The following is a 22859-nucleotide window of genomic DNA, read 5'->3' on the forward strand; positions in this document are numbered from 1 at the left end:
ATAATAACTTGTTATGCCGTTATAGTAGTTTGTTAATGCTGTTTCCTCGTCACGACTATCGTAGACAAAGAGTAGTATCAAAATCACAATGCCTTGTTCCTAGTCTTAGTTATTTCACCCCTCAAACAAGGGACTGCCAACTCCTTTGTTCACCAAACACTGCAGACAGAGACAACGCTCTTGATGTTGTAATATCTTTTCTAGACTCATGTAGCGTCGTGCTAGACACGACGTGAATTAATGGGGGGATTTTACATTAGATGACTTTCATACTTAATTTTTAATAATAGATACATTGCGGGCTTTTGTAACGCACGCCAATGTTGTTGCTATGTACAGAAGCCCAGATACCAACTCGTTCTACATACAGTCTCTTGCCCACCGGTTTCCACGAAGCCCCCCTTAGTTTTGAGACTGCAGAATACTAAGTATCAACACTTTTCCGCTGTTAGCGATGCAACAAAACACATCAGTCCTCGTAGAAGCAAGGCAGAAGAGAAACTACAAAAGTACAAGGCTCCACAGGAACATACTAAGCAAGCGTATGTCCGTTCTAAGCTGGGTCGACTCTATAGAAAATGGAAATAGAGGTGACAATTGCTGTCGGAATGAAAAGAGTCGTTAGACTGTGTGAATCTGAGGGTACAAAAGGAAATGCAGAGAATGCGTCTTATTGGCACAACGATGAAAAGAGGTTCGGGTATCTGTCGTAATCAAGGAAATTTTCGCAATTCGGAAGTAGGCCACTCGGGATAATAGAAAGACCTCGAAGAGTTTATTGTCTGAAGGAGCTGTGGCTTTGGTGCGCGTCTTGGAGAGCTATATATGATATCAGTAAAAAAGCTAGCTAGAAGTGAGAGTAGATTGAATAGAGCTTGCGTCACTTACCATGTAATATATTTAACTGACCGGCTCGGTCTTCGCAGGCAATCTGCAAACAGGAGCCTTCCATAAGATCTAAGACAACGCTGTTGGGGAGTTCCTGGATCTCGACATCAGGGATGTAGGGCGCACGGAAATCGCTCAAGTGATAACGCTTAGCACCAGCAGCGACAGCCTTGTCCTTTCCACCCGTTGCAGCGCCTTGGATAGCACTCAAGAATAAGAATCCTTGAGTGTCTAGAGACATGCTGCGGCGCTTCCATAGCAAGTTGTCCGGAAATTGCACATTCACATCTCCCATATACGCTACAACTGCTGGTTGAGAAGACAGGGAGACATTAGTCGTAGGAGCGACAAGCTGATCCGCATCTTCCTCGGCGACAGTAGGAGAAATGTGCGGGCTGGTAACTTTCCTGTTTCCATTAAGAGAGTTCGACAAGCGCCTCATGAATCGAGACGCTCGTGTCTCGGACTTTTTATCACTCTTCTTGTCATCATCTCCAGAACCACTGTCGCTTAGGACGGCGGGCGACCCGATAGGCGTCGACGTTGAATTCTCCCGCTCACGACTGAAAGATGAACGATGGCTTGAAATTGACAAACGTCGCGCGAAACCGCCACTGCTCTGATGGGCTGACGGTGGCCTATTTGGAGACTTTGATCCGTTCGGAGACATTATCGCTAAGTTATCAGTCGATTTGCTAGCAGTTGATGTTCGGCGGTCTTTGATAAAATCCTTGACTACGCTCAAAGAAGAGCGCCGATGCTTCTTCTCACCATCATCAGAGGTTGACTTTTTATCACGTCTCTCTTGAATTGTCTCCTTAGACACCTGTGCTAATGGGGTTGGCACTGGCTCAGGAACAGGCTGAGATAATTCCGGTCTTTGTAGATCTACAATGAGTGGTGACTGCTTTAATTCAAGCTGGGGATAGTCGCTGGGGCTCGCATTTACTTCAGGTTTCCCCGGTAGATTTTGACTAGGATCGCGGACGATTCTTGCAGTAACTTGGATCGATTCAGGCCGCCCACGAGGTGAATTCTGCGTTGGTATTTCAAACATAGACAATCGACTAGCCACCGAGCGAGACCTCTCACGCCTCTCTGCGCCGGAAAGTTTAGGTGGTCTTTCTTGAGATTGTTCAGCTGTGGGAATATGCTGCTCCGGAGAACCGTCATGATCCACCACAGAAGGGGATCTCGACGGTTCTCTGATACTCTGCCTACGAACACTGAAGAAAGCCGAAGATGGTGCTGCGGTTTTAGGACGGACTTCTTCTGGGCCACCAGGGCCTGAAAGCTTCTCTAAGGCTTTGATTCTCTGCGAAATGCTCGAGCCGAGATTGTTCTTCTTAGCTTGCAAACCAGCATTCGACGACTGTCGGGTGATATTGTGTAGTAGAGCCGCACCACCCGCCGATACACTTCTAGCGCTGCTCTGTGATACATCACTAGGTGCCAGGAGAGGCCCACGCATCGGATTTGAAACTGCACGTGATAGTGGCGGTCCTGGCTTGACGGAACTAGAATTGGGGAAAACGGGAGTAATGGGCGACTTGGACACGAGCATAGGTTTAGCTTCCTGTAACGTTGCTGACTGTAGCTCCTCCATCAAAGCATCGTCGAGAAGAGGATCGGAGGTTTCAGAGTGAGGCGTGGTCTTCGTAAAGTCGGTTCGAATAGTTCCGACGACAGTCATGCGCTTAGCTGATTTCGGGGGAAGCGTAATCTCTGAGGCAGCCTTTGGGAATGATTCGCCTCCGGTCTGCTCACGGTATTCTACGGATGTGTTCGGTAGAGAGGGAACGGGCTCTGCGGGAAGAGAAATATCTGGTATAGAGAATTTTGATCTTAGGCGGGGAGTTGTTGGTGATCTCTGTTCAGCTGGGGTTTGCGGCTCGTTGGAAGAGAATTTCGAAACAGGCAATCTCAAAGGTGATTTGGGCGTGTCCTCTTCGCTCGGGGGTTTCTCGTTACCCTTTGAGTTGGGCGGCGAGATGATATCAGTACGACCATCCGCCTTGACTGAACTGGGGATCGAATGCCCTGTTGTTTGTGTAGGATGGTCTGGACTCTCTTGAGATTTCTGACTTATTTCAGTATTTTTTGCGTCTAAAACATCCGTGTTTGTCTCAGTCTGTTCTAGCCTGTCTCCCATTCCTGGAAGGTCTCTAGGCGCAACCTCCTCAGCCTCTTTCCTTATGTCTTTCGAGGCCTGGACAGTTTCGTCAGTCGACTCAGATAGGGAGGATGCTTTCGTGGATGCCCCTATTTCAGATGATGTTGCACCCGTCGGAGAATTTGGGCGGGAGTCGGATGTATCCTCGGTATTGATCGTCATCGGGGTGGGTGGGTCAATGGCAATACCAGAATCTGCGTTGGATACGGCACGGTGACCAGTGTCGCTCTTGATTCGTAGAGAATCTTTAGATTCAGTATCACATCCTTCTTTCTCCTCGCCTGGAGGTGGATTATCTAACGGTGCTGTCTGCTCTGACGTTGTAGTACTCATCATCTTTTTCTTTTCCCTCAGCTTCATGGCCTTCATAAGTCGTGCTTTCTCAGGTGTGATTTTCACCTCCTTTGTTGGTGGGGGCGCTAGCGATTGAGTGGCTGATTTAATAGAAGCTCCCGAGCTCGTTGCGGGTCGCGAGGGCAGTTGAAGGCCAGTGCCTTGTGGAACCTCAGGGATAGGTTTAGATGATGCGAGGGCGGTATCCAAAGCAACCCCCTCAGCTTCTTCAGTCTTCTCGACCTGTTCCATATCTTGAGATTGCCCCTTCTTAGTCCCCTTGGAGAATAGCTTAAATCCTGCCGGCAAGGCTGCAGTGGGGCGAAAGTTTTCCGTCGTCGAAGGTCTTTTGTTTGTATCTAGGGATGGTCGGGGGCCGAGCTTCACTTTTGGTTTACCATAAGCGTATGTCGCGTAGCCGTATAAATCAGCGCGCGTGGATTGGGAGGATAGACGTGGAGCACTTTCGGACTGTGTAGGGGATGTCGGTCTGTCAGCTCCTGTAAATTCTGGGACGTTGGCTGTTGAGGCAAAGCTGGTTTCTTGCGGGGCGGAGATCTGTTGACTATCGAGTACGGTAGGGCGTTCTATAGGCGGTGAGTGAGCGGGTACCGAGTACACAGATGATGCGCGTTTATCTTCCTCCTTAACCGTGGACTGCCTTTTCCTCTCCCTTTCTTCTTCTTCCTCTTCCTCAGCAATCTCATTCAGTCTCCGCCGTCGTAATGAACTCGAGGACGAGGATGCCGATCCGGAAGCAGTATGCAGCGAACAAGCTGCAGAAAGCTTACTATCTTTCAGATCTTTGGCTACCGAAATTTCGAAAGTGATATCGTACGGCGCAAACCGCTCACAGACAGCATTGAAATGCACTGCTGCACGAGCTATACATGACAAATTCAAATCGAATTAGCAATTTATCCTGCTTACTCTTCTATTCCTAGAGCTGGATTGCAAATGACTAGACAGTAGGTGCATAATATGATTAGCTGAATAGCTCACCTTGGATAAGTCTCGAGCAATCCTCAGGTTGGTATTTTAATAAGACAATCCTCCGCCTATACTTAAGGAAGCCGTACAATGGCGATGCCTCTTCGTATTTTGCGATTGCACCACGAACATCAACGATGCCGCCACTCCCACGGTCAAGAAGCTCAATTTCGTCACGATTGGCGTATTTGAGAAGGAACCTGTGTTAGTTGGACCAGACTTAGGTCAGCGGCGCAAACTCAGACGAACGATTTGGGACGGGAAATAAAAGACAACATTGTGGTAAGAACAGCGACGTAGATCACGACACATTTACCACATGAGGAATATTTTGGCTCGAGAAAAAAAATTTCATACCATCCGCCAGGTTCGGTGGTAGCGACTTCGTGGGCTTCTATAACCTTGGCATCGTCCAGTCCATTCAACGACATTCTTCTTAGAAGATGCCGTCCAATGCGACAGCTAATCTAGTAGGATTCGGTGTTACGCTGGAAATTTTGTCGACTTGTATTTTTTTTTATATGCGATTCGAGATCCTACCGGCCTACAATCAACTTATCGGCAGGCGAGATACAGGAAGGATCGGATGGTTATCCGGAACCAGAACCAGGGCCAATTCAAAGGACCGGCAATCTGGTTCGACATTGAGACAACACTATTCGAAGGTGATAAAGTATTTACAGAGATGTCACCATAAAGATGGTGTCGACGACAAGGCGCATAACATAAATCGAATTTCTGTACACAGATGAAGAAGAGTTGAAGCGGCCGAAACGAAAATTGGCGGGATAGCGGTATGGGGTTCGACCAGGGGGCGGGAAATTTCGATAGGGGCTTGAAGGATAGTAATATCGTTCGTACCTAGCTAACTACACATGCTATGTAGGTAGATAGACCAGGGATCAGGGGGTGGTGCCCGGTGCGGAAGCCCGAGCGCTAGTAAGACATCTACAGCTCAGATAATCTTCTGCAGCTATGGTATGTAGGACAGAAGACACTATTAACGACGATAGAAGCGAAAATTGGTGAATATAGGAAAAGGGTGAGTGATCCGTGGCGAGGAATGATCTAAGGAAACTGCCGAAGATGCTTTCACCGAAGTTCGTACAAACGTAAGGTCCTTTAATGTACTTTGTAAGATGATATTAATAAAGAATTAACGAGCGACGATGGTAGTAAGACAGAAGACAAACAGCTACCTTCTATCTTTCTACCTCTAGCAATGTGTATGTAGAAAGAGACAGGATACGGTGAAAATGTGGTGAAAATGTGGTGGTAAGCTTAGACATGAGCCAATGATAGCTGATCGGTTGAAGAAAGGGGGAACATCGGAAGTGCACTTGGGATTTCACACTTGTTTTGTGGAGGTACTTACCTAACAGGAGATTACCCTACCCAGACTGCCTGATTGGGTACCTACTCAGGAAAGTGCGTACGGAATACACGTATTAAGTAATCGGGACTTCATACACAGGTACATAATGAAGTACATGCATATACAGGGAAGAAATACCTAAACCGTCTTCTACAATTCAGTTTCCATTCCAAGGTCCAAGGTCGAATCCCGTATCTTAAACATTCGGGCTTTCCATTGAAAAGCCTTACACTAGAAAAAACTTACAATGTGACAATATACCTATTGCTAAGCTGATCTTGGTAGAGGAATAATTTAGAAGGTTCAAATCTCGGCCAACACTAGCCTAAATCTGTAACAACGGAGAAGCGCTAATCTCGACCACCTTGCATTAGTAGATTGTGCCTGTTGCACATATGTATGTACGTGCATATGTACATAATATCAGGTTAGAGCGATGAGCAGCTTCGAGCCCCGCACGCAATCTTCAAGGTTCAACGTTCCAGCATTGAGACATCTACGATACAAGCCAATCAGCTTGCGCGATGCAAACGGATATAGTTTACACAGTATGTTACCATTAATACGGTACAGTATCCTCTTTCAGGGGCACAACGTGGAGGGCCGTCTCTCGCTTTTATTGATCCCCTATTTAGTATTCTACTCGACTTTTCGGAAAAGGCGCCAAGATTTTGTTCGGCCATCTCCTTTTCATTGCCGGTAGGTGAAAAAGATCTTCAGTTCCTAAATTATCTTGAATACGCGGGAATCTATGAGGATACCCGTTAAGCACAGAGATACTATCGTATATTAGTATTCGAGCTTCACGTGTCCGTAAATAACTTCGAACTACTTCTACTACTAAGGGCTTAGGTTCAGTTCTAGAGATACATGTAGGTACCTAATATACCGCGTCCTAAGTTCATAAGACATATTATAGGGTAACATCGTCGCGACCTAGGACAACCCGTGTCATTGCCTACTTCATAAATGTTCGTCTCGACGGATGAGATAACTGGCATATCACATTCGGACGGCCGAAAACTTTCGTGTGCCCACATCCTATCAACCAAAAACCTGCCCGAAGGAACCATAAACCGAACTTGTCAAGACGTCGTGTCCCATGTTAAATGAGAGGATTGACTAGTTAAGCAAGTAGAACTTACTTAAACGAGTATATGAAGTACCACCGAGTATGACGGTGTGGCTGTATGCTGATAGGATATGCGTATATGTAGAATTAATATCAACTGTCAGCATTGTTCTACATATCCCATAATCCCGACCATACATGAGACGTAAGAACCTTAAGTCGTTTCCAGCCGAAAGACTGGCTTAGAGACGCCGAGAGAGTTTCCTCGTACCTAGCAAGACCTTATTTACTACCGCCTACAGCTTGCCTAGGTATCTTTAGGAGTTGCTAGTTGTATCTCGCGGTCTTCTCAGGAAACCGGATTCTCTAACCTACGGAGAATCTTCCTGTTAAGAACAAATGTCTAATCTAGTCTTGATTTACGCTAGCAGTGGAGAGAAGTCTAGAACAGCTTTTTTTCTAAACCTCTTTTATCTAGTCGGGTGCTAACGCATACTTGCAATAGACTTTAGGGCTGACAACCTACTCGGGACAGGTAAGTCAAACATTTGCTCGTCTGAGACGAAAAAAGGTTGTTCGCCAAAGACGCTAAGGAGGGAAGGTCGAAGCTGAGATATGGTTTCAATGTTGATAGAAGAATGGCAAAAAGTCCGAACTTAACACTGAGGATAGACAATTGACCCGAATTGCCTCTTAAGGTTCTTACCCCCTAGTCTGGTCTTCCCATGGGTGAGGATATAAGCTTTCATATTGCCAAAATGTTCATTGATTGCTGTGACCATCACCTGTAACGTACACCTTTTCATAAGTCCATGCTAAGCTAAATCATCATCGCCGGTAGGCTTTACGGCCCACTTGCTATCTTCGTCTTCCGAAATGGTCGGGTCTTCGTTTACTCCATAAAGATGTCTCCCTAATACAAATATGAAATGGCCAACGGAACCAACCATCTTCATGGGCTATCAGCTTGACTAAGGTAGTTTCGTGGTCATATACTGACCAAGGTTCACCTGAAATATGTACATCATGCCAAAAACGTTAGGCATACCCCCTGCTGCCTTATGAATAACGAAAACCTTAGTGTATCGCGAGAGTCGAGCTTGGCAGCAACTTTCGGAAGCGGAATGTAAAACAGGTCTGTAATTGTTGGTGAAAAGATCCCAAGAAGAGTACACTACTCCCATTATAAAAGAACCGGAATTAGGATTTCGACAGCGGGCCAGTCGTATTCGGAGATGTCGAATCCGGAGTCGCGAGACCGCCTGGGTTCGGGATTGCGTCTGCAGTGATCTCCGGTGCGTCGCTATCTTCTATCGACGAAGGCTCCTCCTCGACCGGCCCTTCAATGATGGTCGGTCTGAAAGCATCTCCGTCGTCGATGGGTATAAGATCATGTCCTCGACCACTGTTACTAGCTGATACGCCAACGGCTGGTGAATCGCCTTCAGCAATCTTCTGCTTAGTAGAGATCACAATCTTATCGGCTTCGCTTATCTTGCCTCCCGCACCAGAGCTATCTCCTTCCACACCGATGGGATTCTCCTTGTTATTTTGATTCTCTAGCAGGGCAGCCTTGTCGAATCGAACGATCATGCATGACAAGTTGTCTGTGCTGAAGCGAGCCAGGGCATGGTCAACAAGCTTCTTAGCCGCAGCCGCCGGGTCTCGTTCGTCGCGAACGAGGTTAACAGCATCTTGGTCTTCGCAAACGTCCCAGAGCTAGGCACTTATTAGCAACGGTCTGAAAAGAAAAAAACGTATATCTAATGAACTTACACCGTCGCAAGCAATGATGATAAACTCGTCTATTTCGGGCTGGATAACGGTCTCGGTAGTGTATGGATGACCTGTTACAAGGTCTTTCATGTATGTATCTCCAAGAGCTCGAGTGACGGCCAATACACCATTTACGCGGTTATTGAGGATCAAGCCTCCAGCATTCGAGATCCGCTTTCCTTCGTTCTCGTCGCTACCCTTGTGGTCATACGAAAGACGTAATGCTTTACCAGCTCTACATAGAATGATCCTAGCATCACCCACATTTGCCGTGTATAGAACGCGCTGCCGAACCGCAGTACCCTTCAGCCTTGCATGAGCTGATTCGGCGATAGCATTGTTACCATTGTCATTCTCAAGCTTCGCATCCCGAGGTTTTAACGTATCCGGCGTCTTTGAAGCAGCAGCAGCCGCCGGGGCGATGGCTTGAGAACCGGTCGCAGAGATTGAGCTAGGAACCCGGTCCTCCCAACGCAAGACAGCAATTGCTGCGGTACAGCCACTGTTCTTAAGAGGAAGCTTCTCGAGCTGTGCATCAACATTGGTGAAGGTCTGATCAAGAAGTTCGGGAATAGGCACGTTGGGATTTCGTCGTATGGTGTCTTCGAGAATAAGATGCAGCTTCTTTCCACACCAGTCTGCGGCGAAGGTACCAGCGTGTCCATCAAATATTGCAAAGTAGCCGTTGTCAGTTTCTACTATGTCCTGCACGCTCGTCTCAGGCTGGTTAGAATCCTCTGATGTAGACCTTTGGGACTTTTGGCTCTTGTTACCCGGATCCGGGGCGATGAGGGGTGCGGGAGTATGCAGGAAATTGTAGAGGAACGCATGCGTGTCTTCCATTGTACGGCGGCATTTTTTGTTCCTGTCTTCCCAGACACCGACGCGGAAGGTAGATCGTGGACCAGGAAGGGATTCGCCAGCAGAGTTATTGTGCTGGCCTTGAGGTACCGCAAGAGATTGATCTTGCTTGCCTAATTTCTGTAGAGGAGTCTGGGAGCTAGCATCACTATTTGTCCTGCCAGCCTGGCCGAAATTCAAGCTATTCCTGGCGCTGGCTATAAGACTGCTGGCTTTGCTCCCGACGCCAGAACTCCTTCGCTTTTTTTCCGAATTACCCGTATCGGGATTATGTCGCCCGGGCGGGCTACTATTTCCACTACGCTTCTCGCCGCTGGTTGCTTGATCAGGAGATTTTGACGGAGTCACACCCGAAGCAGACTCGTGCTTTCGGTCCGGAGACGGGGATTTCTTCTCCGACTTCGTAGAGTCGGCTACAATAGTATCGGATTTGGCCGCAGCAGAACTAGAGCCGCCGCCAAACATTCTATTAAGCAGACCTCCCTGCGAAGAGAGACTGCGTCGCTTGTTCCCTGCCAGATTTTCGGGAGTTGAAGTCGTCGATTGTGGAAGGGGGATATGAGGTCAATATATAGGATGCGCCTAGGTCGTTAAGCGATGCGGAGAAATGCGCAGATCTTTTGGTCTTTGGTACGGCGATAGGAGGTGCGGTAGGCGGGGGGGAAGATTGCACAACGGCTTATGTAGATTGGCGTCAAAGAATTGGGCGCACAAGATACTTGAGTCTGTATAGAGCTGTCGTCATATATGAGGCGCTTGGCTAAAGTCTTGTGACGGTGGGACGCTAAGAGACACTAGGTTAGAACAACTGTGGTCATGATATGTAGTACTGTATCGTATAGGAACCCTGTTATTCGGGGATGTAGAGGCTGCTTAGCCGTAAGGGAGCGATCAATAGTAGAACTAAAAAGCGAGCGCCTAGCACCGTAAGGTAGGCGATTATACCAAATATAAGAGAATGACAAGATGGAGGAATCGAGAAGAAGACAATACCGAGGACAATGGGGAGTGACCGGGCTGTGTAATAGTAAAAAACAGGTGCAAAATAAGATAGGTCAGGTCAGGTAGGGCGATAAGTAGGGCAATGTAAGGTTAGATTAGGTAGAGACAGGTAGAGACGGGCAGACAGGGATCGAGACTCGAATCAAGTCAAGTCACTGTTTGAGAGGATAAAGAAAGGAGAGTTGCGACTAACCAAGCAATTAATCTATGTTACGTACCTAACTCATTGGCTCTGGATGAAGAGGGTATCTGAGACGTGTAGAGTTTATGTGGCGTGGTATGGTGCAAGTACAAGAGTTGTCGCGAAGTCCAACAGCGATAAATCGTGGGGTGTGATGTAACGGATGGTGGAATTGAAGAACGAACGAGGGGAGGAATCTATTGAGCAGGTCCACCCCTACCTTCCTACCTGCCTAGGCTGCTAGGTTAGGTTGCTTGCTTGAAGGAAGGTGATACTCTGGGACGGAGAATGCCAATTGGTCTGTGCACAGAAAGCGGTACCACAGGCGCCGGCGCTTCGGAGCTACAATAGCATCCGGGACGCAATCGCAATCACCTTAAAGGGAATGATAACCAAATGGGGGAAATCCGATTGGGAATCCGATTGGGAGATGGGAGACTTGACGATCACTACATGTATCCACCTGACTTTCGGTATCTATCTACATACACGCATCTGTCTTCATACATCTATCTATCTACTATCTTAGGTACATACATGATGTATGCACGTCTCTACATATGTATATCTTAGTATTTCTACAACACATCTCCAACCCAAGACGGCCTACTAAACTACTCGGATATGTGATTATTGATATCATCTATGGGATAATGTGTAAAAAGGAGGTTAGAATACAGATTCGGTCTCCTAAATCTATAATAGCGTTTGCGAACCCGATAAATGCGCAGATGATATCATTTACCCACTACGGCGCAAAGCTGCATGGCCCGAAAAAGCCACGTCTAAATCGCCCCTTGTTCTACAATGACGACTTATTCATCTACTATCCACCCAACCTAGGTGGTACTACCATTAGGTACTAGGTTAGTGTATAACAAGCTATTTCAACAATTTTCAACGAGTCTCATGTTATGACCTAGAATTATATAGAAACGTTGTTTATACTAAGCCTTCCATGATATTACCAAATATTGAAAAATATTTACCACTTCCAGTAACCGAGCGTGTTACTAAAGAACTTACACTATCAATACTATTAATAGGTTTAGATGGGGACTCTGCATATGGATTGGTAATATTGTTACTGACATATTCGATATGTCTAATAGCTTCGTACGTATATTAGGTCTCACAGTGACATAATTATAGCATTCATATAAGCAATCGCTTGTCTTCTATCTACCCTCACTCATTTTCACTCTCGGAATGAGATTCGAAGCTTAACGGTAACTACGATAATTATAATAATCAAAAAAATAAAATTATGTTGCCCAATATGACAGAGACATTTGGCCCAGCTTTCAAAGATCAGGAACGACCGCTTCTAAGCTTCGGATTGCCCTTCGTCGAATCGCTCCTTAAGCATGCAGACAGTACATTTCATGCAACTAAAATCTATGTTATCTGCTCTAGATCTCTTGCAGGAAATACGGCATACCTCGACGAGCTTAAAAGAAGACTAGGCAACAAAATTGCCGGTGTCAGGATTGGCATGAAGCCGCATTCTCTCTGGTCTGAGATACTTGAAGTTGTAGCCGACACAAGAAAAGTCGATGCAGACCTAATCGTTACGCTAGGCGCGGGAAGTCTAACAGACGCGGCCAAAATAGTCTCATTCGTATGCTTATATCCCGTGACTAATAATAAAGGGGCTACGATACTAACATGTACATACTAGGCACTAGCAAACGATGTCTCAACTCACGCTGAGCTAGACTCGCTCTGTCCAACAAGCCCAAAAAAGCGCGATGATATCAAGCCATCAAAAGTGCCAGTTGTTTGCATCCCCACGTCGCTCTCGGGTGGCGAGTATTCGTCCTTTGCAGGTGCAACGAACGACGAGACAGGACAAAAACACTCCTTTTCGGGAGCACTGCAGGGTCCTGCCCTAGTCATCCTTGACCCAGAACTTAGTACGACAACGCCCGATAAAGTCTGGCTAAGCACCGGTATCAAAGCCGTAGATCATTGCGTGGAAACCCTCTGTTCCCTGAAGAGTGACGATGCAGCAGATCAATATGCTAGAGATGGGCTATCTAAGCTTATCCCGGGTTTAATCAAGAGCAAGCAGAATCCTAAAGACCTCGAGGCACGATTGGAGTGTCAACTCGGTGCTAGAGATGCTATGGGCGCGTGCAGTCGGGGAGTGCCTTTAGGGGCAAGCCGTAAGTGAAATCTCAGACTTTCCTCAACTAGGCCCTATCAGTCTACTCTAAGTACCTAAGCTATAAATTCTCAAGACTAATACCCGTCATTAAATTAATTCCAAAGCTCTTGAAGATAGAGATTGCTAACTCCAGTTACTACAGACGGTATCGGTCATCAACTAGGTCCAGCGGGCGTGAGTCATGGCGAGACGAGTTGTATTCTTAACCCAGCCGTGTGTAAATATAACTACAAGAAGGGCGCAAATGTCGAACGCCAGAACGCCATTATCCAGCTCCTCTGGGAAGACTCTAAAGCCAGAGAGATTTTTGCTCAGAAAGGACTGGAAAAGGAGACGGCCGACCTTGGTGATTTGATGGATGCTATCATCCGCGCTCTTGGGTTGCCGAGGACGCTTAGTGAGGTCGGTATTGGGGAAGATAAACTTAGCGGTATCGCCGAGAACAGTTTAAAGGATCGGTGGGTGCAGACCAATCCGGCTCCTCTGGATAAGGAGGGCGTGTTAGAGATACTGAGGATGGTACTCAAATGAGCTGTGTTCGTAATGTATATTATCCCGCATGAGATAAAACAATGTCCATAAAAACAGATCCCAAGCTTCCACGCCTTGCGCTCATATCCGCACATATTAATGTCTCAATAAGTCCAGTCTCTGGTAAATCCTTCGCTGTCGCACTTAAAACCTTGCACCTAATCGATATTTATTTCCTCAAACTGTCAAGACGAGCCTGGAGATCGTCATCCCCGGGATCCCCACCGCCGCCGCTGGGGCCACCGATAGCTTGGGCAATCCGACCTTCGGGGACTTTCTCGGATTGAAGGCCTGTCGGGGTCTCTCCGAACTATTTAGTGTTAGACAGCGAGGCTTGCGACTTACGGCGAGTAGTTTACTTACGGCTTGGTTCAGGTCGACACCAATTTCCTCTAAGACTTGCTCCACAACTTCATCACCCTCCTCTTCTATGCCAACGTCCATTGCATCGTCGATCGCATCATCCATCATCTCCTGCCTCTCGTCCATTATAGCAGTCTCTCGTTCGAATTCCATGGCGATACGCTGTAATGCGGGCAAGTTCATCGACCTGTTCATACTGCCGAGGGCTACCGTGGCTCCTTTCATTGCTTGCATCATTTGCTCGTTGGTTCGATGGGTCTAAAGTGCGTGCTCGTCAGTGTGATGCAACCAATAGGTTCGCGACTAGAAGCGACTGACCTGTAGCCGTAATGATATTTTCTGTAGCTGACTCCTCATCCCGTAGAACTTCTCGACATATCTGCAGAAGGGCGATCGGGTATTAGTGGGATCCCCCACGTAATCGTCCAAGGTCCTAGAGCTTCTTACCTTCTCGTACGTACTAGATCCTTCGCTTGGATCTTAGCTGCTCCCATTTGCCCCTTTTGCGCACTCTGTTTAATCTGGCCGACGAGAGTCTTCTCCTGCTTCTCTAGTTTAACTCGCACTTGATCTAGTTCTCGGATTGCTTTATCGATCATGCGCTGGTTCTTGCGTAGACGCTCGGCAGGCGTCATGCGCTTGCCGAAGGCCCATTCTAGGATCTAGCCGTAGATAGTCAGCTTTCCATTCCTATATAACCATTTGCGAGCTATTGTGTTCGCCGGCTTACGTTCATCGCTGCGGAAGTCGAAGTATTTCACACAAGGCAGCTAGGAACCGTGCTCAGGCTGAGAAGGTGTCGGATTGCCGGCGAATAAGTCGTTGATTTCTAGCAATTTCGACAAGTCTAAGTGAAGTACGCGTATCGTTACGTCGATGGAGTCCTAATAGGCATAAATCTCGGTTGATTCCTAATAGGTTCCCAATAAGTTCCCAGCGGTCAGCGATGTGTAGCCTGGTAAATACGGATCCGTACCAATTAATGAGAACCTTGAGTTGGATCAACCTCACATGCAATGACGCTGGGGGAGGTACGTACCTCTTTATAATGTATTGATGTCCAATCCTGCTGCGTAATAGGCCCCGCTTGGCACCCGCTACTAAACACACTTATACAATGTATGAGGTATATATGCATATAAAGGAGCATAACACCCGATTTATACATATGTCTAAAAGTCTGATGTAATCCAGGGTTATGGGTCGATAAGTGCTGCAACTCACTTGTTAAGCGCACATCATCTCAACCAATCAGAGCTTTTTCTCTGCATCACCATGCCATAATTTCCCGAGGTCGCCTCTATTCGAGAAAGCAAAAAGCTATCACCGCTCATCTTTTTACCCAATACCCAAAAAATCTTTCATTTACAACTACCCCGCGAATCACTACGAGAGCCAGAGGATCGATTCCTCACTATCGATTTCGAAGTCGGTAATACATTAGGTACTTATGAGTTTACGAATTTGACGAAAGCGATGAGTGGCAATCAAAAAGGCAAGGGCAAAGGCCGCCGCGGACGGAATCGTGAGGAAGAATCCGCACCACCTCCGTCTTCTTCCGGAGCCCCGGGTTACATGACCGTCGGCAGCGGTTCCTCGCAGCATGCTTCACGATTACAAACACTCATAGATGACGATTCGGGCTACGGCGGTAGCATCGCAGGCGACGATGCTAGGCGACAGGTCGGTTCTTCTCGAACTGACCCGTCCTTGTCGGGGGATATGCCGCTTCAACGTCGTTCTTCAAGCAGTCCGGACTCTGAACACCGAAAGGAAGCAGCAGCTATTCACCAGATGTGGTATAACCAGCATCGATCATCTTTAAATCGCGCCATCAGTAAGGTCGTCGATCTCCTCAAAACCCTTCAAGAGACAAATATCGCCTGGCCTGCGCATTATCCTTCGGTCCAGAGAGCGGAAAGGGCTTCTCCCGAACGATCCGCGCCACGTCCAGGAATACAACATACCTCTACTATGGGCCCAGAATCCTCTTCGCACCGCCCGCGCCCATTGCGACGATCGATGACGACTGCAGAAGACTACGAAACTGCAGAATCCAGTAGGGATGCCGAGAATAAAAACGCAGTGGATTTACCGAGATTGGTTTCGCCGCAGATTGCCCAGGAGTTTTCGATTCTAAAGTTGGACCTTAAGTTAGGCGGTTTACATCAGACTGAGCTCGTCCATTCTCTTGAGAAAGGATCTATTGCCGCATTGCTAGATGGAAAGATTAGCTCTACCATCAAGCATTTACAGGTGCTTCGTGAAAGAATTGAGGACACATCTAGCAAGGTTTTAGTAACTGGAGACCTGAATGCCGGAAAGTCTACGTTTTGCAATGCGCTACTACGCCGAAAGGTTCTCCCGGAAGATCAGCAGCCATGCACAAGCATTTTCTGCGAAGTCTTGGATGCGAGGGAGAACGCTGGAGTTGAGGAGGTTCACGCAGTCCATCAAGATTCGATCTACAATCGACACGACGAATCGACCTACGACGTCTTCCCTCTAAATGACTTAGAGAAGATTGTCCTCGACAATGTTACCTATATGCAATGTAAAGTTTACATCAAGGATGTGCGAACGATTGATGAATCATTACTCAATAACGGCGTTGTCGACATTGCTTTAATTGATGCGCCGGGTCTCAATTCTGACACGACCAAGACGACGGCCGTATTTGCGCGCCAGGAAGAGATTGATGTGGTTGTCTTCGTTGTATCTGCTGCGAATCATTTCACCCAGTCTGCAAAAGAGTTCATTTGGGCTGCTGCGGCAGAAAAAGCGTACATCTTCATGGTAGTCAACGGTTATGACCTCATCAGAGACAAGGAGCGGTGCCAGAAGATGATCTTAGATCAGGTATATGGTCTAAGCCCTCGTACATTCAAAGAGTCCACCGAACTCGTACATTTCGTATCCAGCAATGCTATCCCAGTTTCTTCACCTCCCGGCGGTCCAGATGGAGGAGGCAGCGGTAGCTCGAGTGGAGGTGGTGATGACCCTGGTGATGATCCCAAAGGAAAAGGCAAGGACAAGGAGAAGGTTCGGGACTTTGAGAAGCTAGAGCAGTCCCTAAGGCGGTTCGTCTTAGAAAAGCGAGCACGGTCTAAGCTTGCGCCCGCTAAAACTTACCTCCTCAACATCCTCAACGATGTCAACGTACTTGCTACTGTCAATTCCGAGATGGCCACGTCCGAACTGGAGCGAGTGATGAGCGAATTAGAAGTGATCGAGCCTCAGCTAGAAGCTTCAAGGAAAGCAAAAGCTGAAGTGAGTGAGGATGTGGACCAAACCATCGAGGAGACTTGTAAAGATATTTATGACCACACCCGGACCACACTCAACTCGGTCATTGCCCATGCTGGTGATGGCAATTCTGGCGTACCTTATCCAGGTCTATTCCACGTTTTCCAGTACGCCGAAGAGTTGAAGGAAGCCATGCTGTCTCAGATCTCAGAGTCAGTCACGTCTTGTGAGGAGTACGCACGGACGAAGACTGTTGGCGGCGTAAATATGATCAAACAACTCGGCATATTGCATCTCGGCAACGAATATCACGATCTCAACTTCCGCGCTGACGTTATGTTCCGAAGGAGACGTGACGTATTAGCAAAACAAGTCGACGTACCTACGGAGTTATTGGACTTAGTCGACTGGTCTACACTTATGCAACGGCAAGAGAAGATGGCTGGCACTGGAATGGCCTTAACCGTTGCCACTGCGATTGGCGGGCGTTTGGTTGGAGGTATGGGATGGATGGACCACACCCTGAACATAGTGAAGATCGTCGGAAATGACAACCTTCGAAGGCTAATTGTCCCTGGCTTAGTCCTAGCAGGTATGCATTACTATGGTGTATTGATACGAAATTAAAGCTAACTATTATTGTCTAGTCGTCTCAGCTACAGTCTACGTTGTTCAGCAAATACCGCATTCACTACCTCACCGCTTATCTGAAAAGATCTCGGCGCAGCTAACAGCAATCGACTACGTCCATGCAAATAGCAATCGCATCTCGAGTTCGGTGCGCAAGGTACTCCGATACCCTGCGGACAATCTCCGGGTTGCCTTAACGCGCTCCGTCGAACAACTTGGTAAGCGTCAAGAGGAGACCATGAAGGTGCGCGGCGAAAGCGAGGTAGCTCTCAAGTATTTCGGGAACCTAGTACGCGAGAGTGCCCACCAACGCAGCTTAGTCGAGGAGATAGATCTCGATGCACACCCTCTGCCTTCTGCCGGCGTAAACATTGCTTGAAGCAAGACATATTTATGTACGTACGGCATGGAATGGCGTTGAGGAGGGTACACTTGAATTATCGGCATGAGATCTTGTTTGTTTGAGCTCACGCGCTTCCTTCTCTAATAGTCTTGGTGGAGATGATGGCAGGGAGGAAAAAAAAAAACTTCACGAGTAACGTAGAATGGCAAATGGTTTTGTGGCGTCCAGAGTCAGTTGTAGGCTGGACGAGTATATGAACTCTACTCCCCCATTCTTTTTCCTCGATCCATTTGTACGTACGTACTAGTTTATACTAAATCATAAGGAAAATCAGGGCTTAACCGAGTTTAGATCTACGTAGAGCATTAAGATAGCAGCATCAATAGCGTAGACAGTATAATATTACTTGCGTCGTAATAGGTACGGTAGCATTATGTTTCTGTAATATGTAACTGTATCCGGGGAAATTATTGACCACGATTAACTGGGGTAAACGTGAGCGAGTAGTATTAAGTCGCACTGATAGATAAGTATCCTAGTATCATTACAGCATTAACTCAGGGTTATATGATGATCACGCCAATGTTTGCTATTAAAGCTACCGAGATTGAGGTCCCACATGCAACATAACTTAGGTATACATGGAAGACAAACACCTGAGTTAGCTCTAACTAGACTATCTAACAGCTTGATATCCTTTTTCTATGGAAGGGGTATATTGTTGAAAAGACTGTTCAAGATTTAAGTCTTTCCAACATCTTACCAACAACATTTGGCATACTACGTAGTATAGCCGAGTAAGAATATCGGTTATTAACTAATCATATTGATCTGCCCAGATATCCCACTTTACATATCACGTAACCGCGTAAGTTGATCATACATATCTAGGACTAGCTCGGCCAGCAGTGGGGAAGGGAGAGAGAAAACATGGTACTGACACGTGTAGAGCAGTCTCGTTGTTGGTCAATGATTAACGTACCATCCCTTATGCACGTAGTATATGAGGTAACTTCCATGGTAGCTACCTCACTACATTATGTACATAGTGTGTGCGTCGTGAGCCGGCGTACGGGGTGTTGGAACCAATCCGGGCCGGGCCGGATCATGTTGGGAATCGGATACGCAATCGCCACGGATACGCAATCGCCAATCGGCAGGAGACGTTTGCTGCGCCGCATGAACCCTCAAGGGTCTTGGTTTCATAGCGGTGACGACAATTCTATAATACGTAATTCCAAATAGTTACTACATATGTACATCAAATCTTAATTTCTCCTTATGTCCGAATGCGCGGATTCGCTTGGGAACTATCCAACATCCGGGATGAGCCGCGTGATATCGACCCGAAGTTCAGGAAAGGTGCCCCTGCTACTGCAACAGCAGCTACATACGCGTGGCTTACGCATGCAGACAAGGAATCCTACGTGTAAAAAAGGTGCTAACATCCTGGCCTGGATCCCTGGGATGCCAACGCTCAGCTGATAACCAGTCGAAGTGGGTTGTCGTGCCCACATGCGAAATGCAGAAGGTCCCAGCGCTCCGTCGAAGCACGCGAGGAATGCACATAACTAAAAGCTTTACCCGTTGTTGTATCCGTTGTATCCGAGCCATCCGTCAGCTTGTTATGGGGTATTTGTAGTGTATTAGGTAGAGCTAAGGTACCTCGCAGTCTGCCTAGTGTATGTATGTATGTGACCTATAGCCTATAGTAGAACTCCTATATAGGGGTATATGCATGGAATATCTAATCCGTACAAATGAGATGCGTTACGTTTGTACTGTACTGTATATAAAACTTATGCAGACTTGCTCAAAGCACTATGCTAAGCGAGCCGTCTTTATGCAAGCAGTCTGCCATCCCGTACCGTTTCGACTCTAGACTCCATTGTAGCACCCCTGTGATGAAATATCGACACCATTTGATAAAGGCCTGCACGTCCCTGCTTACTTCGGCGTTATCTGACGCCATCTCAACAAGGGCCTTTGCGGCCTCTTCGAATCCCCTCATGGATTCCCGCAGAGCCGCTTCAATCCCGCTGGTTACTGTGTCTAGAGTCTGCTTTTCGGGGCTGCAGTTTTTGTACATCACTGGTACGAGGTTGAACAGCGACGATTGTGCCTGATGGTCGTTAGCACTTACATGAGTTTTTGTATATTTGTTTGTTTGTTTGTATGTAGGGCTTACTATTTCTTTTTGTACCGAGTATATGTCGTTGAGAATAAGACACATAACAACCGTCTCCTTCCAGAGCTCCTTCATAGGGGCACACTCCATGATAGACTCGGGAAGTCTTACTTTAAGCATGTGACTAAAAGACATATCGTGAGTAGTGAATCTTTATGATGTTGGCAAGTTTCTCGTTGCTTACTCTGTAAGTGCAATCTGAGGAGCACAGCCGACAGACCCGGATCGAATATCGAGGTACTTTTCCACAGTAGGGATAGAGCCTCGCATTCGGTGTCCATGTTCCACACCCACACTGATCATGAAGTTTTCCAACTCGCGGTAGAATCTTTCTCGTTGTATTCTGTCCGTTGAGTTGCGCAGACCCCGACCAACATCGGCAAATAAAGCCATGTTGGGGTGTAAAGACTCCTCTTCCTTGGTGATTATCTCCGGAGCTCCTTCGCTTTCGTCGAGGCCCAGGAGGCAGTGGACTGTGCTGAGAGATTTCTGGTAGTAGGCTCGAGCGAGCTCCTCGTCGTTAGACACGTCAGTATCTCCGGCATCGACCTCGTCGTCCCACACGAAAATCCAGACTGAATAGGCGGTGGCTATCTCAAGCTCGGGCCATTCCGCGTCAGGATACCAACTGTGCGGGAAGATTAAATTAGTCGATTGTTTGACTGAAATATAGGCTAGGATATGCTAGCTTACAGGGACATGAGGCGACCAAAGTCCGCCTTCTTTAAGGCTTTCAACTTCTTCTCGTTAGTGATGATGCGTTCGAGCATCGAGTTCACGAGGCCCTCGAGCCTCTCTGCGTGTGGGTTGGCAGCGAGCGGCCATTCTGAGAAGAGTTTCCATAGGTCAGGGAGGTGGAAGGTCTTTCCATCTAGCTGAGTAGCTAAGGTCAAAGCTTCGTCGCGAAGGTCCGAATGGGCATTAGGCTTGGTAGTTTGCGGGAGGGGAGTTCGAGGAAATACAGATAATAACTTGTACTGCAATCGCTCCAGGAGGCGCAATAACTGTGTCTTTGTTTGGACCTTCATCTTGTCTATCTTGTTCTTGTCTTTTAGAGGATTTTTAGAGGAGAACAGCTGGTATTTGTTGAACAGACATATTACTTTCCTCACGGCTCCTCTCTCCTTATAAGTGAGAGCCGATGTTGGCGTTCCGGTAACTCGGGAATATAGTCTAAGACTCGGCTAAAAGATGATACCTAGCAGGTTGGTACAACGCCAACTCAAAGCTAGGGAGGAGTAGTTGCCAATATTGGCAAACATGAACGACGAGGACTACCTTCTAGTACAACCTAATGCAGTGTGATACCTAGAAACAGTAGGATGGTGTGTCACTCTTGGAATAGATTGGTCGAACGAAGCCTAGTTGGTTATAGTTGGGCTATAGAAAAGCGGCATTGAGGGACGCATACACGGGAGGTTATCTACGTAATCGGCTTGTAGGTAAGGGTTATGTATGTTGGCCCACGGTACGTTATGATGCCAATGTCCGCACTCTCGCCGGCTAGTTTCATGAGCTACCAGACGATCGTCATCAAGTCGTATTTGGAAGCTCATAAGAGTACATAATGTAATGGGGAATGAAAATGGTCAATACCATGTGGTGTTGTAGAGGGAGGTAGTATGCAGGAAGCCCTAGATCGGATCTAGAATAGGACTAATAACTAGAACCAACTACAAACAGATAACGGTTCCGGCGGCTCTACATACTGGCGTGATGTATCCATGCAACACAAGAAAACCGATATTGAACTATGTATTTCCTCACCAGTTTAGGATCGATTAAAACGTGCAAAACGATGGGAACATCCACTTTGGTGGCTCATGTGTTATTCCACCTCCACCCACAAGGTTCTGAATCCGCTAGATTATGCTTAGGACGGAAATGCGAATACGTCCGGAAAGGACCAAGACGAATAATCCGTCTAACGTTGGAACGGCTGATTACACGGTAACATAGCTAATACGCCAGCGACTAGTATATCTGATCTAGTACATGTGACATGCCATAGACTTATAGGGCATAATCATAACACACGTAAAAACGCATATATTTGTGAAGTTGAAAGAAGCTTAAATAAGCGGTCAAAATGAATAATCGTTAGTTATATACGGATTGACAACCTACAATTATAATAGAGTTATCTGATTGGTCAGCTACTATAAATTCGGAAGCTTGTTCGGAAGAACAATTTTAGAATCTCGTGATAATAAGAGGAATAATATGAATAATATGAGGATCGCGGGTTAAACCCCAACCTCTGATCCTCAGATACCCGATTTGGCACCATGTTTGCTTGGGTGATCTTGTAAGTCGACCAGCCTCTAGAACTTCTTAGCCAGACTACCTAAAACAGGAAAAGAACCTGGACCATCCATGGTTAAAAGTTAAATAATAATCGGGGCCGCGACTCCAGCAGGGGCTTTGAGGGGCTCCTCCGGTTCCCGCGATCCACCCCGAAATTTCATTGTAGGAGGTTTGCGTGGGGTGTCTTTCATTCTTTTAGTTAGTCTGTTAGTGTAAAGGTCAGAAAGGTGTGAAGGTGTGGAACAAGGTATGGACAGTATGGGATCGCACGGTATGTTATAGTCGGTCGAGACCTATACTATATAATTATACCCACATTTGTAGGGAACTTTCGGCCTGTCAAGTTATTTCAACAGCACTGTTATTTCAACTAGCGAAGCTAGTTCCATTATCTTGCTGCTGTTGGTTTTTTTCCTTTTCGTCGGCGCGG

At 47.0% G+C, this 22859-nt stretch overlaps 6 protein-coding genes across 6 annotated transcripts; 2 read left to right on the top strand and 4 right to left on the bottom strand.

Annotated features, from left to right (window-relative positions):
* Positions 1-244: 244 nt before the first annotated feature.
* On the bottom strand, positions 245-3869 carry F4817DRAFT_201759 (uncharacterized protein). The gene is made up of 3 exons (XM_049298592.1): positions 889-3869; positions 524-819; positions 245-347 (listed from the first exon to the last, which is right to left on the bottom strand). Exons 1-2 carry the CDS (start codon positions 3644-3646, stop codon positions 776-778), a joined length of 2802 nt encoding a protein of 933 aa, XP_049156522.1. The 5' UTR covers positions 3647-3869; the 3' UTR covers positions 245-347; positions 524-775.
* Positions 3870-8031: 4162 nt separating this feature from the next.
* F4817DRAFT_318453 (PP2C-domain-containing protein) lies at positions 8032-9933 on the bottom strand (the record flags this gene model as incomplete). The annotated part of the gene is made up of 2 exons (XM_049300912.1): positions 8032-8550; positions 8608-9933. The coding sequence occupies 2 exons, from the start codon at positions 9931-9933 to the stop codon at positions 8032-8034; spliced, it is 1845 nt and encodes a 614-aa protein (XP_049156523.1).
* Positions 9934-11930: 1997 nt separating this feature from the next.
* F4817DRAFT_367292 (putative Fe-containing alcohol dehydrogenase) lies at positions 11931-13352 on the top strand (the record flags this gene model as incomplete). The annotated part of the gene is made up of 3 exons (XM_049307096.1): positions 11931-12272; positions 12333-12819; positions 12955-13352. 3 exons carry the CDS (start codon positions 11931-11933, stop codon positions 13350-13352), a joined length of 1227 nt encoding a protein of 408 aa, XP_049156524.1.
* An 84-nt stretch (positions 13353-13436) lies between these two features.
* Positions 13437-14505, bottom strand: F4817DRAFT_201823 (Snf7-domain-containing protein). The gene is made up of 4 exons (XM_049298593.1): positions 14163-14505; positions 14034-14094; positions 13716-13973; positions 13437-13662 (listed from the first exon to the last, which is right to left on the bottom strand). The coding sequence occupies exons 1-4, from the start codon at positions 14348-14350 to the stop codon at positions 13522-13524; spliced, it is 648 nt and encodes a 215-aa protein (XP_049156525.1). The 5' UTR covers positions 14351-14505; the 3' UTR covers positions 13437-13521.
* Positions 14506-14934: 429 nt separating this feature from the next.
* On the top strand, positions 14935-18353 carry F4817DRAFT_345743 (uncharacterized protein). Its single transcript, XM_049304307.1, has 2 exons — positions 14935-17553; positions 17609-18353. Exons 1-2 carry the CDS (start codon positions 15192-15194, stop codon positions 17968-17970), a joined length of 2724 nt encoding a protein of 907 aa, XP_049156526.1. The 5' UTR covers positions 14935-15191; the 3' UTR covers positions 17971-18353.
* An 824-nt stretch (positions 18354-19177) lies between these two features.
* Positions 19178-21836, bottom strand: F4817DRAFT_345749 (terpenoid synthase). Its single transcript, XM_049304308.1, has 5 exons — positions 21534-21836; positions 20816-21483; positions 20307-20750; positions 20123-20246; positions 19178-20056 (listed from the first exon to the last, which is right to left on the bottom strand). Exons 2-5 carry the CDS (start codon positions 21148-21150, stop codon positions 19748-19750), a joined length of 1212 nt encoding a protein of 403 aa, XP_049156527.1. The 5' UTR covers positions 21151-21483; positions 21534-21836; the 3' UTR covers positions 19178-19747.
* Between the last annotated feature and the right edge of the window lie 1023 nt (positions 21837-22859).

This window comes from Daldinia loculata, assembly GCF_022478755.1.
Source record: "Daldinia loculata strain CBS 113971 unplaced genomic scaffold F4817scaffold_46, whole genome shotgun sequence".
NCBI lineage: Eukaryota > Fungi > Ascomycota > Sordariomycetes > Xylariales > Hypoxylaceae > Daldinia > Daldinia loculata.

Coding starts and splice junctions, on each gene's coding strand:
- F4817DRAFT_345743 (XM_049304307.1), top strand. CDS start 15,192: ATGAGTGGCAATCAAAAAGGCAAGGGCAAAGGCCGCCGCGGACGGAAT. Junction 17,554..17,608: donor CCCTGGCTTAGTCCTAGCAG/GTATGCATTACT, acceptor ATTATTGTCTAG/TCGTCTCAGCTACAGTCTAC.
- F4817DRAFT_201823 (XM_049298593.1), bottom strand. CDS start 14,350: ATGACGCCTGCCGAGCGTCTACGCAAGAACCAGCGCATGATCGATAAA. Junction 13,974..14,033: donor AAATATCATTACGGCTACAG/GTCAGTCGCTTC, acceptor CACGCACTTTAG/ACCCATCGAACCAACGAGCA. Junction 13,663..13,715: donor GTGTCGACCTGAACCAAGCC/GTAAGTAAACTA, acceptor AACACTAAATAG/TTCGGAGAGACCCCGACAGG.
- F4817DRAFT_201759 (XM_049298592.1), bottom strand. CDS start 3,646: ATGGAACAGGTCGAGAAGACTGAAGAAGCTGAGGGGGTTGCTTTGGAT. Junction 820..888: donor TCAGTTAAATATATTACATG/GTAAGTGACGCA, acceptor TATCATATATAG/CTCTCCAAGACGCGCACCAA.
- F4817DRAFT_345749 (XM_049304308.1), bottom strand. CDS start 21,150: ATGAAGGTCCAAACAAAGACACAGTTATTGCGCCTCCTGGAGCGATTG. Junction 20,247..20,306: donor CCTCAGATTGCACTTACAGA/GTAAGCAACGAG, acceptor TATGTCTTTTAG/TCACATGCTTAAAGTAAGAC. Junction 20,057..20,122: donor ACTCGGTACAAAAAGAAATA/GTAAGCCCTACA, acceptor AACGACCATCAG/GCACAATCGTCGCTGTTCAA.